At 36.9% G+C, this 15504-nt stretch overlaps 2 protein-coding genes across 2 annotated transcripts; both read right to left on the bottom strand.

The window, feature by feature from the left end:
* Window positions 1-984: 984 nt before the first annotated feature.
* Window positions 985-1458, bottom strand: LOC149185393 (uncharacterized). Its single transcript, XM_089415648.1, has one exon. It carries the CDS (start codon window positions 1456-1458, stop codon window positions 985-987), a length of 474 nt encoding a protein of 157 aa, XP_089271774.1.
* Window positions 1459-3589: 2131 nt separating this feature from the next.
* LOC149185392 (uncharacterized) lies at window positions 3590-3988 on the bottom strand. Its single transcript, XM_089415647.1, has one exon. It carries the CDS (start codon window positions 3986-3988, stop codon window positions 3590-3592), a length of 399 nt encoding a protein of 132 aa, XP_089271773.1.
* Window positions 3989-15504: the final 11516 nt, after the last annotated feature.

Below are 15504 nucleotides of genomic sequence, written 5' to 3'. Positions count from 1 at the left end.
GATTTGATTTTTTTTGGCATTTGGTAGATGTAGAGTTAAAATGAATTTAGATTAGTTTAAATATTAACCTTTAAATAACTCACATTAGAGAAAAATACCATGGGAAAAAACCATAGATTAAAAATATGATAAGGAAAAACCATGGGTTGGAAAATTTTATATTTTATATTTTAATTTTAATTTGACTAAGTCAAAATGTTAAACATTGTAACATCTCTCTAAATAATTAAATTCAATTTAATTCCATGCTAGCTCCCATCATTTTCCTGCTCAAAAGATAGGCGTTCTCAACACCTTAGCTACTTCGGCGGGCGTTGCAAGTTTATGACGAAAATCACCTTGAAGATGAGAAAACTGACCTCCTGGAAGTTTTTAATAAGAATGGTTATAGTAGGTCTCAAGGTCTTAAGGCTTTTCAAAATGCTGAAAAGGGTCCTAAGAGTAAGATTGACCCCAAGGATTGGTCTTCCCGTGTTCATCTTCCCTTTATTCAAGGGACCACGGATAAATTTGCTAGGATCTTTTTTTTTCCGAAGAAAAAAGCATAAACTTTTTATTTAGCATATAAAAAGTTTACAAACAGTTGATATCTTTTGCAGTCCTGTTGGCACCCATATGTGCTATTTGTACATCTGAAGAGTAAATAACCCAAAGCATAAAACTCCGTCCCTTTACGGCTGATTGATCTGTCCTGTAACTCGCTAGTAGAAGCAAGTATGGTCTTCCTCCCTACAGGAGGCTTTTAAAACAAAAAACAGAGGGCATGTATACCCCGGGGTCTCCTTTGAAAAAGGAAAAACAACCCCATACAAAAATATATAATGAGTCTTTGAGTAAAAACTGAAAGCTGTACAGAAAGGTTTTTTGATTGTTTGTAGTGCTGCATATATATAAACAAAAACGTGTAAAAAGACATAATAAAAACTGAGTGCAAAAATTCCTTTAGCCTGCGGGACTGCTGACAAAAAAGTGATATTTCCTCGATCATAGAGGAGGAGTAAAAGGAGCCTGATGTGAAGAGAAAGTCTGCCCCTGTCTGGATTCTGCTATTGACCATACGCCCAGATCTTGCTGTAGACCAGCCTTAGAAAGCTGGTCTGCTTCCTCGTTCTTCTCCCTGTAGATGTGGCAGATAGATAAACTGTTAAAGGATGACTTTAAAAACATGATTTCTTCTACAAGAGTCTTCAGAATCTGATTTTTACAGGATGCATTTCCATTAACCCATTTAATGACATTCAAAGAGTCTCCAAAGATTTGAATTGTGTAGATTTGTCTTTGAAGTAACCAGCAGAGGAGAAAGCGCAAAGCAGATAGCTCAGCATAGTTGTTTGTACCAGGACCTAGCCCTACAGAAGCCTTTAGAGTATGATCATGGTTTAAGTGAATGCATATGCCGGCCCCAGCTTTGTTATTCTGAGATGCTCCATCAAAGAATGCCCAAGGAATGCCCTCCATTATAGAGACAGGCTTTTGTTTCTTTTGAGTATCTTTAGGAACAAGGATCAGGATGGCAGAGTAGATGGCAGCACAGTTTAAAATTGCTAGGATCTTGAGGAAGCATGAGATTCATTCTTCTTTTAGACCTCTTAACACTATATGAAGTTCTCTTCATTTTGTTAAGGACCCGATTAACCCCAAGGATTAGAAGGGTGTTTATATCATTCCCTGTTCTTGTCGAGCTCCTTATATTGGTGAGACCGGTCAATCCATTAACCAAAGGATTTGTGAACATGCTGCCGACATCAGGCATGGAAGGTCTCGCTCCTCCGCTTTGGTAGAGCATGCAGAAAAAACCAATCATCACATCTCCATTGAAGAGGCTAAGGTCATTGCGAGGATTGACCATTTTCATTATCGTAAATTTAGAGAGGCCTTAGAAATTGAAAAATAAGACTTGTTAATTTAAATAGAGATGATGGCTGGAGTATCAACAGATGCTAGATTCCTGCGCTTTCTTCCTAAAAAATTATTTTTATTTATTTATAGATTAATTAATTAATTTTATCTGTTAATCCCCATATTGCTTAGTTTATGACTCTCTTAAATTATTTTTGGTAATATGAATAGGATTAAACCTTAATATTAATATAATATTATATATAATAATATTCATTAATAAGATTATATAGGATTATGAATCCTTTCTCACTTGAGGGGGGATGTGAAAAAGAGAGCGATGAGGGTTCTGTCGGCAGGAGGACTCGAACCAGGGCAGCCTAGGCCATCGGCCTAGGGTGCTGCAGACTAGAGCTCATTTTGGATGACGAAGACTAGGAGGTACGGGGTGGGTCAACAGGTTTTCTGTGGAGATGGTCCATACAATGGCCATGCAGGCTGTGGGTTGGATCCAGGGTGCTCAATCTGCAAGGATCCCAAGGAATATGTTTACTGGGACAAATTTCATCCAACTGAGAGGGTACAGTGGATGATTGCAGAGGAGGTTTTGGGCGGGGATTCTTCCTTTGTTTCTCCCATGAATCTCAGAGGCTTGATCCAGTACACAAACCCCACCCCTTCCCCCTTTGATCCTTTGTTTACGTAATAGATTATACCCTAAATTATTCATTAATCGAGCATGTCCAAAGGTATGAATCAACAATCCAACTGTATATATTTGTGATGCTTACTGGTGCAAATTTTCATTTTTTCACAAATGCGTAATAGCGAATAGATTTACCTTAAATTATTCAACGTCCAAAGATATCAATCAACAATCCAGCTGTATAGGTATATGTGTGACGTTTACTGGTGCAAATTTTAATTTTTCACAAAAGCAGAATCGTTGTCAGGGTTTACCGGGAAGAGTTGTGGCAGTGTAGGCAACCAGGCTGATTGAACCAATATCTCTTCTAAAAAAATTCAACAATTCCAATTTAATAATCCTATCGGCCTCTATTTGTACCTTTTGGGACAATTGCTAGTAAATAGGAAAATTTTTGGATCGGGATCTTTTATGATGTGTAATTTAATGTTTTTATATAGTAATATAAAAGCAAGTTTATTACCAATTTTGATTTTTAGAATTTTGGTGTTTGGAATCTATTTGCAATTTTTTTTCATGTGTGTATAAGATCTCGTGAGAGTTGCAAAATTATTATTATTATTTGTCTAGTTTAATTGCTTTTTTCCCTGCCGTGATATAATTTTTATAAAATTATAATGCATTAAATTGGATTCATGCAGATTTGTTTCATCTTGAATTCCCTTTGGTTTCGATTTTCCCCTTTTTCTAAGTAGCTTTTGTCTAGTTGATTTCTTCCCCCGCTTTTAATTTTTATAAAAAAATAATAATATTAATTTCTTCTTTTAATTATTAATTATGTTCTTTTCTTTTTATTTTTATTTTTTTATTTTTTTACAAGAACGGGTATGGGTTTATATTAGAATTGTGGCTAAAATGCCTTTCATCAGTTACAATAATTCAGGGCAAGCCCATGAACTTTCTTCCACCAGATGATCAAAGGCCCCAAGAGTTGGGTGCCAATGTTTCTTACTCGGAACTAGAGAATCTATTTTTGTTATTTTCCCTATCTTATGGACACAAACAAACTGATTTAGTATAATGCAGTAAAACATGAGAACAAGATTATGGAATGGAGTCCCACTCCTCGACCCCATCTCTCAAGAGAGAGCTAGCTGCAAGAGGCACCGCTCTGTTGGCTTCCGAGTCAGCATCCTTATTGTTCTCCCTCAATACATGAAAGAAATTAACAGACTGAAGAGATTTCCCCAAAAGTCTGATTCTTGACACCACTCTAGCTAATCTAAGATCAACAGGAGGAGAATTCTCCACTATGACTTTAATAATGGATTGAGAATCTCTGATAACATTTACCTTTGTTAAACCAAGGGCCTTGACTTGCTTGAGACCTTGAAGAAGTGCCAAGGCTTCAGCATGGATACTTGTGGAGTACCCTAATCCCCAAGCAAAGTTAGTCACAATTATGTCTTCCTTGTTCTTTATAACTCCTCTTGCCCCTGCCATACTGGGGTTTCCTTTCGCTACCTCATCAAAGAATAAGGTATGCCTGGATTTCCTGGTGAGCCATTCTAATAGTTCATTCTCCTTTCCTCTGAATTGCCATTCTTTTTTTTCCTTGTGATGTCTTATTTCTCGAGAGAAATGGAGATCCAACGAAGAGCCCTAATCTAAGTCCTGCTGACTTAGGTTCAAATCCGACAAATGCTCACCCATACTTTCTTTCCATTGACTTTTTATCTTGATTATGATGAATTTCGGATTTTGCCCTTCATCTTTGAAAACTTTTCTATTTCTCTCAAGCCAAATTTGCCAGCAGATAAATTTTGGCAAGGAGAGCCAAGCAGCCTTAAAGCTTTCATTTTTTGGGAGTGTTTTTGGATAAAAATTTCGCCAGGTTGCAAATAAATCAGAGATAGAAATTGGTAAGATGAACACTCTTTTCCAGTGGCTCAAGAGATTCTACCAGATTTCTACTGAGTATTTGCATTCCAACATTAAATGGTGGGCATTCTCTTTGCTATCACAACACAATTGGCATCGTGAGGGTCCATGGAATCCTTTCTTCTTTAACTTGTCCTCAGTAAGAATTCCTTTGTGGCATAACAACCAATAGAAAAAGTCCACCTTTGGCATGGTCTTGTAACTCCATAGACCCTTCCACACAGCAGGATCTACTGGAACATGTGGACGCTCCTGTAATGATTTATACCCTTGCGCTACAGTATATGTTCCAGGCTTAGCTCCCCAGCCACAGGCATCCTTCTTCACTGCACGCAGAGGTGCCTTCCCATTCAACAACGTGAGTAGAGTGTCCCGATCGTTGGTCAACTCAACTGGCACGGGTGGCAAGTTCCAACACAGCCAAGTGTTGCTTGTCCATGTCGAGACGTCCCAAAGTGTAAAGAGTCCAGCGCCATCCAACCACGAACGCAGCTCTTGAAGGGAGCCATTGCTCGACAGGGGAGGGTACATCATGATACTTTCATCCCAGAGACTGATTTCTTTTCCATTGCCGGGTATCCAAAACGTGCTGTTTTTAATTAGAGGAATTGCTTTGTGACAAAGTTTTAACAATTGTGATTCGGTGGTGGGAAGGGAATTGTCCAAGCATCTTTTCCGTGCCCCAGTAAAATACTTCTTCCATAATGCACTTTGCGCCCAGCCTGGATGAGGACCAATGATTTTCCATAAAATCTTGGCTCCCATGGCTGTGTTTTGAAGACTGAGATCCTTAAAGTTCAAACCTCCTTCATTCAAGGGCTTACAGATTTTATCCCACCTTACCAATGGGATTCTTCTTTCATTGTGATTGCCACCTTTCTAAAAGAATTTGTGGATGAAGGCTTCCATTTTCTTGATGATGCTAGTTGGAGCTAGGATAACAGAGAATTGGAAGATGGGTAGACTACTGAGTACAGATTTGATGAGAACTGTTTTGCCGACAAGATTTAGCCAAGTGAATCCCCAAGCTTGAATTTTTGCCTTTAATTTGTCTAGCAGAGGGTACCAGTCTTTGTTGTAGGCAAGTTTGCGGAAGATAGGAAGGCCCAGATAGATAAAGGAAGTCCAATTGAGGGAGGCATAGAAGCCTAAAGTTCTAGAGATGGCGGTGAGGGTGTTGGCAGGGATATTCCAATAGAAAACATTGCATTTCCCTTTGTTTAAAATGCTGCCTATAGCTTCACAATATTCATCCAGTACTTCCTTGAACCTTAAGGCGAATCGGGTGGAGGCAGCCCCTAGCAGGAGAGTATCATCGCCAAACAGAGCATGGTTTACATTTTTAACCCCTCTGGCAATGTTGAGCCCCAGGATCTCTTGATCAAACAGCTTCTGATCTAAATAGAAACTCAGGACAGAAACATGGAGGACAAAAAGAAGCGGGGAAAGGGGACAACCCTACCTGAGTCCTCTTGATGCTTTGAAAAAGTTTGCTGCTCTCCTGTTCACCAAGGGAGCGATCCAAGGATCGACAATACAAGCTCGAATCCAATTGATAAAATTCATTCCAAAGCCAATTTTTTGCATGACTTCCCAAAGAAAACTAAGTCTGATTCGATCAAAAGCATTTGCCAAGTCTAGTTTGATTACCATACCTTTCTCTTTGTGTTGTAGGCTTGAATGAATCGCCTCTTGAACTAGGATGAAGTTCTCTGCAATCTGTCTCCCTTGAACAAACCCACCTTGATTCTCCGGAATGATGGCTGGGAGGACACCTTTTAGCCTATTGGCGATCACCTTTGTGATTAATTTATATCCAATGTTGCAAAGAGAGATGGGACAGAACCTATTGAAAGCCTTAGCGCCCTTTTCCTTGGGGATGAGGGCAAGGAAGGCAAAATTGGTGCTGGCCCCTATTTTCTGGCAATTTTGAGATTTCAAGATCATTTTGTAGAGGTCCTTTTCCACAATATGCCAACGGGATTGGAGGAATCTTGCAGTGAAGCCATCCGGGCCTAGGGCTTTGTCAGGCTCCATGTCAAAGAGAGCATCCTTTATTTCTTTTATAGTGATCTTTGCTTCAAGATGCTGATTCATTGTGGGGGAGATCTTAGTAGGGACCGCCCCCAAGAATTTGGAGTTTGGGTCCGTCACTCCTTCTTCACTATAAAGTTTTTTAAAGTGAGTGAAAGCTGCTTTCTTGATGCTCCCGAAATCCTTGTGGATAGAGTTCCCTTCCTTAATTTCTGCAATAGAGTTGAAGCTCTTTCTAGCTTGGGCTTGTTTGTGGAAGAAGGCGGAATTTCTGTCTCCCGCTTTAAGCCATAGACTCCGAGACTTTTGTCTCCAATATTCTTCCTCCGAGAGGCAAGATTTATGGAAATTTTGTTGAAGATCGACCTCCTTATCTAATACATCTCTAGTGATTTCTGCATCTTCATTTTGGGCATGATGCTGATCGAGTCTGTCTTGGGCCAATTTTCTCTCTATTGCAGGGTTGGGGAGGGATTTGGCCCATGATTTTAGGACAACTTTTAGTCTTCTAAGCTTTTCCTCCCAGATGTAGAAGGGGGAGCCCTTCACTGAGAGTTTCCAACAATATTGAACCAAGTTCAGAAACTCGGGATTCTTGACCCAAAGTGGACTGAATCTGAAAGGAATAGGGCCAAGATCATTATGATCCAGTATCTCAAGCTTAATAGGCTTGTGATCTGAAACGCTGCAAGGGAGGATGTGCATTCTAGACTCGAGACCAAGCAAAAGAAAGGAACTCTGCACCAGAAATCTATCAAGTCTTGCAGCAATGTGGCCGGGGCCTATTCTTTTGTTAGACCAGGTGTACTTACCATTGGAAGGAGAGATGTCGAGCAGATCCCAGTCCTGCATGAGATCCTGCACCCACTCCCTTTCTGGATCCCTTATGATACTGCCTCCTCGCTTTTCCTCCGCATGCAAGGTGAGATTTAGGTCTCCAACAACTATGATGTTTTCCAAATTCTCTGATTCCGACAGTTGCCTGATGGAGTCCCAACATGCCCTTTTCTCCCCTACATTTACTGGGACATAAACATTGAAGAGAAAAAATGCCTCCCTCAAGTCCACATGCTGTAACTTCAGAAACAACCAATGGGTATTGAGGATCTTTGTAACCAACAAATACTTGGATTTATTCCAGAGAGAGCGCAACCCCCCAAAGGCTCCCCGTGCTGAGACAACTTGACCTCTGCCTTCCTTCCAAATTTTTTTATTGATTTGGAGAAACTCGTTGTCCTCCATTTTTGTCTCCTGAATTAGAAGAATATCTGGGGCTTCTATTCTTATAAGACTTCTCATTTCTTCTTCTTTCACTCTACTCCCCATTCCTCTGCAATTCCAGGAGACTATCTTCATCATTTATTTTTATGTTGATGGGCCCCCTTGGAACCCTGTGCTTGATTTCTTGTCACCTTCGGATTTTTAGCAAGGAGTTTCTCCAGAGTGGGCTGACTATCCTAAAGCTTCTCTTTATAGGTTTCCTGTTCTCTCTTTTCTCTAGCAGATTTGCGGCCCTGTGACAATATTCTGATCGATGTTTGCGAATCTCCTATTTCCCCTTCCTCCTCTGATTCCTCCGAGACTTGTTCCTCCTCGTTGGCTTCTGCTTGTTTTTCCTTATGTCTTTCAGTAACACTTTCTCTTGGCCTTGATCCTGCTGAGGTCCCTTTATCTTGGGTTTTATCTTGCATTTCCTCTTCCTGTGGAACCTTTTTTGCAAAGCTTAAGATCTCGTACCTGTTTTCTTGGCTTTTCTGTGGAGGTCCATTTTGGGCAGAGGCCAGCTGAGGGCCTTAGCCGTTTGGGGCCCCAGTTTTCTTGTGAGAGGTCTTTGTCCTCTTAACTTGATTCCAACCGTCCTCCTTCCCTTTCTGTGCATCTCCTTTGTTCGAGCACCCTCTAGTAAAATGGTCGTAGATGTGGCATTTGCGGCACTTGAATGGGAGCTGCTCGTAATCTAGCTTTTGCACATGCGTCCAGCTACCAACATTTATTTTAATGGCTTCCGGAAGTCCCACCTCTAAGTCGACCTCAACACATATCCGAGCGCAGTCATACTGTTCCTTGTTGTTTTCCCTATCGATGAATTTTCCCAAGGCATTGCCTATGTGCTTGAGGGAATCCTAGTTCCAATAGTGCATTGGGAGGTTCCGGAGCCGAACCCAGACAGGGACCGTTGTCGGAACATCCACGGCAAGATCGAAGTCTGGGGTCCATTTGTTGAGGTAGAGGCCCATGGGAGCACATGAAATAGGGACCATTCCTGAAAATCAAGTCTTTATCCTCCTTTGTGTTGATTCAAACAGCAAGTAGCTTCTTCCCAGGAAGTATGAAGTTACGCTGTTCTTGATCAGCGTGATCCAGTTCTTGACAACCCAGATCTCCGTCGATTTTGGAGAGGGCCAAAGGCCCGTGAACTGACCCACCAGGGCTCGATCTGCCAGGGACAAGGCGACCTGGATCGGGCCCTCAGGAGGAAGGGTGACCTCTGGTACATCCTCAAGTTTTTTGACAAACTTGGCGGCTTTTGACTTCTTCTTCTTAGGCAAAGAAGCTACCAGAGAGTTGAAAGCAGCTTCTGTGTTAGGGGAAGGAGGCGGTGAAGGAGAAAGAGGCGATCACCGGGTCTCCATGATCTTGAGGCCCGTGCAGCAAGCAGATCTGATCAAAGACTGTTACTAGCCTTAGCTGCGCTTTGACAAGCAGCAGGGAGACGCTGCATCTCACAGCCGAAGAGGGAATCACTAGCAGGAATCGATCAGAGAACGTTCAGAAACAGTGCTGAGGGGCGTGAAGCCCAGACCGTGAGCAGGATTGGTCGAGGAGGCAACAGCCCTAGCTGCGCGCAGAGCAGCGGAACGCAGCAGCTTGGAGGCGCCAATATAAAAAAATAAAAAAATCCCCCTTTTATTTTATATTAATCATTTTTCTCTTCTTTTTCATTTTTTTATTAGCTATTATTTATTATTAATATTATTTTATGATATTATTAATATATTTATCTTAGGATTGAAAAGATAAATATGTACAAAACTTTTATTAAAAAAAGAAAATATGATATATAGATAGGAGGCAAGAGCATCTCTCCACTTTTCTAAAGTTGAACCTATAAAGTTTTGGAGGAAAATTCTTGTTCATAAAACGACAAAAAATAATTCGACAATCTCTGTGATTCCCTTGACACCATGGACACCATCTCAAAGACTCCTATAGAGAAGGATATATTTTTTGTGGAAGACATGGAGTTCGACATTAAGAAACTCACTAATGGGAAAGCTAGGGACATTGAAGGCTACCAAGTTGAAATTTTTGAAAAGGGAAAGTTTGTCCTCACTCCTTATCCCTATTAATTCCTTCTTTTAATTATGTTACTTTCCCTTCCTTTTATTATTTTACTATTTTTAATTCTAGTATTATTTTTATTAATAGTATCCTTGTTATATTAATAATCTTTTTGTTCCTTTTCATTTTTTGACTAGCTATTACTTATTATTAATATTATTATATGATATTATTAATATATTTCTCTTAAGATTGAAAAAATAAATATGTACAAAGCTCTTAACAAAAGGAAGAAAAGATCATATATAAATAGGAAGCAAGAGCATCTTCTCCACCTTTGTAAAGTTGAACCTAGAAAGTTTTCGAGGAAAATTCTTGTTCATAAAACGACAAAAAATAATTCAATCCCCTCAAAGAACTGGGATATCTATCTTTAGAATCTTTATATTCCCCTGATACCATGGACACCATCTCAAACACTCCCATAGAGAAGGATATATTTTTTTTATGGAAGACGTAGAGTTCGGCATTAAGAAACTCACTAATGGGAAAGCTAGGGACATTGAAAGCTACCAAACTGAAATTTTCAAAATGGGAAAGTTTGTCCTCATCCCTCACATACACAAACTCCTCAATCTGGCAATGAAACAAGGCTTCCATAAGTTTTGGATGTAAAGCCTTGTTGTACCTATATTTAAAATTGGGGATAAAAACATTCCCAACTTAAGGACCATTATGATTAGCCACATTTTAGCCAAACTGTATAGGGTCATTTTGGAAAAGAAGATTAGCCTTTGGCTTGAAAGCCAGGGTAAAAGAGATAAAGGGCAAGTTGGAATTAAGAGACATGACTTAACTATAAACCATCTTGTTACTCTTAGGATCATTTTAGAGGAATGCCACAATAATAAAATTGATCTATTCTATTCTTTTGTTGACTTTAGAAATTATTTTAACACAGTTCCTAGGGATAAGCTATGAAAGAGTTTAGAAGAGATAATTGTTCCTCTCGAGTTGAGGGTTGTTATGACTAGGCTATATGAGAATGTTATTGTTAAGCTTAGGACCACCAAGGGTTGGTCAAAAGAAATTAAATGCAATATTGGAGTTAAGCAAGGGTGTCCCCTATCCCCTACCCTCTTTTGGCAGGTAGGATGTGATGGTCCCGGGCTCACTGGTATGGTTATTACTCTTCTCCTTTATGTTGACGATATCGTTATTCTAGCCAGGAAACATGACGATCTCGACAAGCAACTTAGAATCCTCTAAGATTAATGCTCTGAGATGGGTATGACTGTTAATACATACAAGACTAAAGTCACAATATTTAAATCCAAAAAGATTGATTATGAAAATTTCATATATGATAGTAACTACTTGTAGAAAGTTTCCTCATACAAATATCTCAGAATTGACATTCATCATCACCTCAACTGGAATAATAGCATTGAGAAAGGGAAAATTTGAGGGTGGAAAGCTTATTACGGGCTTGAGAACAATTGTAAGTCGACAGATCTTTGGGTACAGAGTAAAAAAAAAGTTCCTTTTTGAGACTCTTGTCACCCTTTTTATTTTATATGGATGTGAGGTTTGGGGATGCAGTCCATCTAGAGAATTAGGGAGGAAGATTGAGTTGATCCAAAAACAATTTATAACCTACAAACTTAAGATTAAAGTAAATACTCCCTACCATATCATCTTGATTGAAGCTAGCCTTTCCCCCATTGAAAGCATGACTATGATTAGGTATCCCATGTATGAGAAGAAGCTAGACAACATGGAAGCCAAGCGGTTCCCCAAAATTGCTTCTAAATCTAGTCAAAACCCCCACCTCTGACTGAAGTCAGGTTGGCATAAGGATGCTTAGTCTTGGCTAAACCACTTTGGGGTAAAGGAGGAGATCATCTTGGAGAATAAGGATAATATTAAAAATATCATTACTTCCAATTTTAAGGGGGGTCATAAGGAGTTAGAGGGAAAAAGGAAGCTAAAGTATTATAAGGAGGTGATTGATCCCAACCTTGATAACTAGAATTATATTTCTGTCTTGATCAGTGTTAAGAAGAAAATGAACATTGCCAAGATAATAATTAATTCTCATGAGCTTGAAAGTGAAACTAGGCATTGGTCAATTCCCAAAATACCTTGGGACAAAAGATTCTATCACCTTTGTGATAATAAAAGGGTTGAAGATGAAAAACAATTTCTTTTGGATTGCCCTGCTCTTACTCACATGTGGTCTAATTTTCAAATTTTTTGCCACACTACCAACCTTCTTGACTTGTTAAGTCAACAAAACTATGGTGATCTGGGAACAATTCGCTCTCTTCTTTTCAATTATAGAAATCAAATATTATAGAATCTCAACTAATCTCTTACTTTCTTAAGGTCCAAAAGACCATATTGGTCTTAATGCACATCATCATCACCATCATGAGATTAATATCCAAAAACTCCCTCCCTTATTAATATTATTATTATTATTTTTAATAAGTGATCAATTTTAATCCTCCTTTATTTTTAATAATATTATGATTATATCAATAAATTATTACTATTAGTATTGTGAAATGCCCCCATATTATTAATACGTGCCACCTATCACCCCTCCACTTTACCATTAATTATTATCCCTTTCTCCACTTTACCACTAATTATTATTATTTATTATCCATTTCTTTATATTTTAATGACCATTTCATATTACTATTATTTATAATTAATTTTATATTTTTGATGTGAGTTGTAGGTTTTCTTTTTATTAATTATTTGTCCAACAATTGTATTTTTACTTTTAATTGATTTTTTGTCAAACAATTATTTTCCTTCTTTGAATTTACCTTGTAGCTCTCTTTGTCCCTTTTTTGCTTAATCTTTTATCCCGATCATATTTTCTTCATCAAAATGTCCTAATCATGAACCACATTAGTTGGTTCAAAACGTTGATAATAATAAATACTAATGTGATGGTTTTAGAACAAGACTGTCTAAACAACTTTCCTCACAAAATCCTCAATTCACAAATTATAATTCATTTTTAAATACATAAATGGATTGAGTTCTTTAAAAATCTTTTAAAATATTTGGATTGCGCAAACTATACAATTCAAGCCTACAATTTCAACAAATCTCTATTCGATTGCCTGCAAAATTGATCGGAAAATATTCTCAGCAAAAATTTAAAACATAGAGTAGTTAGATTACGCTTTAATTCTGTAGCATATTTCTCATATTATAAAAATCCATCCAAAATTCTTATCACATTTTTAATGATACAAGACCATTCAACATATGAGCAAAACCTTTAAAATAAGAACATTGATTTATTGTGCATAAGAATTAGATCACAGTGGAACTTTAATGATGTCAAAAAATTTTGTATCGATGTCTTTTCAAATTTGCAACTAAAATGATGGTCATTTTGCAACAAGATTAGCTTACTCTGATATTGTTGCAAGATTAATTCGAGCATAGGCACATGTTAAATTATCACAGAAAACGAAAAGTCTTTTAGGGTTAAAAGTGGACGAATAATAAATAATCTTGGTAGAAGAAATGGGCAACATTTCATCTCTAACATTTATGCAAGCTTGAATGAAGAACTTTAGAATATAATATGTTGACACGTGCGATAATTAAAGTTGGAAAAAAAAATTGGACTATGAGAATACAATGTTCTAGTAAAGATTACTTGAGCACAACCAAATGGAAAATTCTGGCCCAAAGTAAGGGTCATTTTCATTAAGAATGTGTGGAATAATAAATACGCCTAAGTAAGGAATGGACAATGACTTTCCACTAACTCCAAGTGCATATTTAAGGGAAATCATGCCTAAAGCTTCAATGTTTTATTGTAAGGTTTACTTTGAACATAACCAAATGACAAATTCTTGCCAAAAGGCAAGGGTCATTTTCCTTAAAAAGTTGTCAAATAATAAACTCATCATCCTCGGGGCTTTAATGAAATAAGTTATTAGAGTCATATAAACAATTCCAACACACACAAATATTACATGTATCATAATTATTTTAATGATTTTTTTATGAAAGCATGTAAAATAAATTTATGGAGCATTGTTGGTCAATAATTTGTGTTTATGTGTGTGTGTTAGAGAGGATAAAAAGGTAATGCCAAGTAAGCATGTATACTCATCTCACAATAATTCAACCATTGTGTTAGTACGAAACACCACCCCTTTATTGTTGTTGCCATTAGCATACGTTTCATGGTATATAGGGGCTTATATGTTACTATAGACCAAATCTCTTAATTATTCTAGGATAACAAGTTTGTAGATATAGATTATTTACATTGTAAAAACAATTCAAAGTCACATGAATGTTAGGTGCATCCAACTTATGTTAATGGACATTCTATGAAAACATGTGAAAAGAGTACTATACAATGTTGTGAATCAAGGATTACTTTTTTTTGAATAATTTTTGTCATGGAAGTGAGCATAAAGAACCATTGAGAAAGCAACTAAATCATTTGAACCCGCTTGCTATATGGGAATTGTAAATATTGATATTTAGATGACCATTGAGTTGCAGCCACCACCATAAGGGTTCCTACTCAACATATTAAATGTAAGGGTGAAGTGGAGGCATGAGTTAGACAATTCAAACCGAAAAATGGGACTCATCCCTTTAATTGAGTAAAAAAATGCATGGGAGATAGAATTAACAAAAAATCTAACCATCTTTGACCATTCATTTGATTCGATTGAAATTTGAAACAAGAAAGGCATCACATAAGCATGCATGATTCTCATTCAAAGGAGAATGATTATTAATTGTGACTTTAAAATAAGAACTCCAAAATAAAAATCCCATATTTTTAGGTCAAAAATACCCAAATCCATCTTGAATCGAAAGTGGTGCTCACATAAACACCCTATTTTACGAGGTTAAATTTACAACCTTTGCAACCATGGTCCTAAAAACTCATAATGTCACTAACGAAAAATTTAAAATCAATGTTCAAATTGAAAAGTGGTGTACCATTAATAACTTCATTTTTTGTAGGGTTTGGGCAGGGGAAGGTTATTAAAATTACAACTTGATTAAAACCATGTCCTTAACAAGAAGCATTATTATTACCAAAAGCTTAGAATCAACCCCTAAATTGGAAAGTGGTACTAGCAATATTACCCCTTTGGGGGGGGGGGGGGGGGGTGTTAAAATTACTACTTGTTTGAAAACATGATCTTAGCAACCAATATTGCTGCAACATCCAAAATCTTAAAATCAACTCCCAAATTGATAAGTGATGCTATCACTGACAACCCTTTTGTTTCCCATGGGGTGATGTTGGGGGTGGGTTGTGTAAAACTACAACTTGTATAAAACCATGGCCACAACAATTGATATCTTTGTAACTAAAATTCTAAAATCAACCTCCAAATTGAAAAGAGGTACCACGACGAACATCATTTTTTTAATTTTTAATTTTAATTTAATTTAGTTTATTTAATTTTAATTTTAATTTTTAATTTAATTTAATTTAATTTAATTTAATTTTTATTTATTTATTTATTTTTTTTTTATTTTTTTTTTTTATTTTTTTTTTATTTTTATATTTATATTTATATTTATTTTTTATTTTATATTTTTTTTAATTTTTATTTTATTTTAATTTTAATTTTTTATTTTTAATTTTTATTATTATTTTATTTTATTTATTTTTTAATTTTTATTATTTATTTAATTTTTTTTTCTTTTTATTTTTATTTTTATTTATTATTTATTTTTATTTTTAT

The sequence above is a fragment of the Pinus tabuliformis genome, chromosome 3_2 (genome assembly GCF_031772625.1).
Source record: "Pinus tabuliformis cultivar Carrire ecotype Pingquan chromosome 3_2, CPIR1, whole genome shotgun sequence".
Classification (NCBI taxonomy): domain Eukaryota; kingdom Viridiplantae; phylum Streptophyta; class Pinopsida; order Pinales; family Pinaceae; genus Pinus; species Pinus tabuliformis.
The sequence above is the reverse complement of the archived record's forward strand: the minus strand, read 5'-3'. Positions and strand labels throughout refer to the sequence as shown.

What these genes read in the sequence shown, in the direction of transcription:
- LOC149185393 (XM_089415648.1), bottom strand. Translation starts at nt 1,458, where the DNA reads ATGGAGGGCATTCCTTGGGCATTCTTTGATGGAGCATCTCAGAATAAC.
- LOC149185392 (XM_089415647.1), bottom strand. Translation starts at nt 3,988, where the DNA reads ATGGCAGGGGCAAGAGGAGTTATAAAGAACAAGGAAGACATAATTGTG.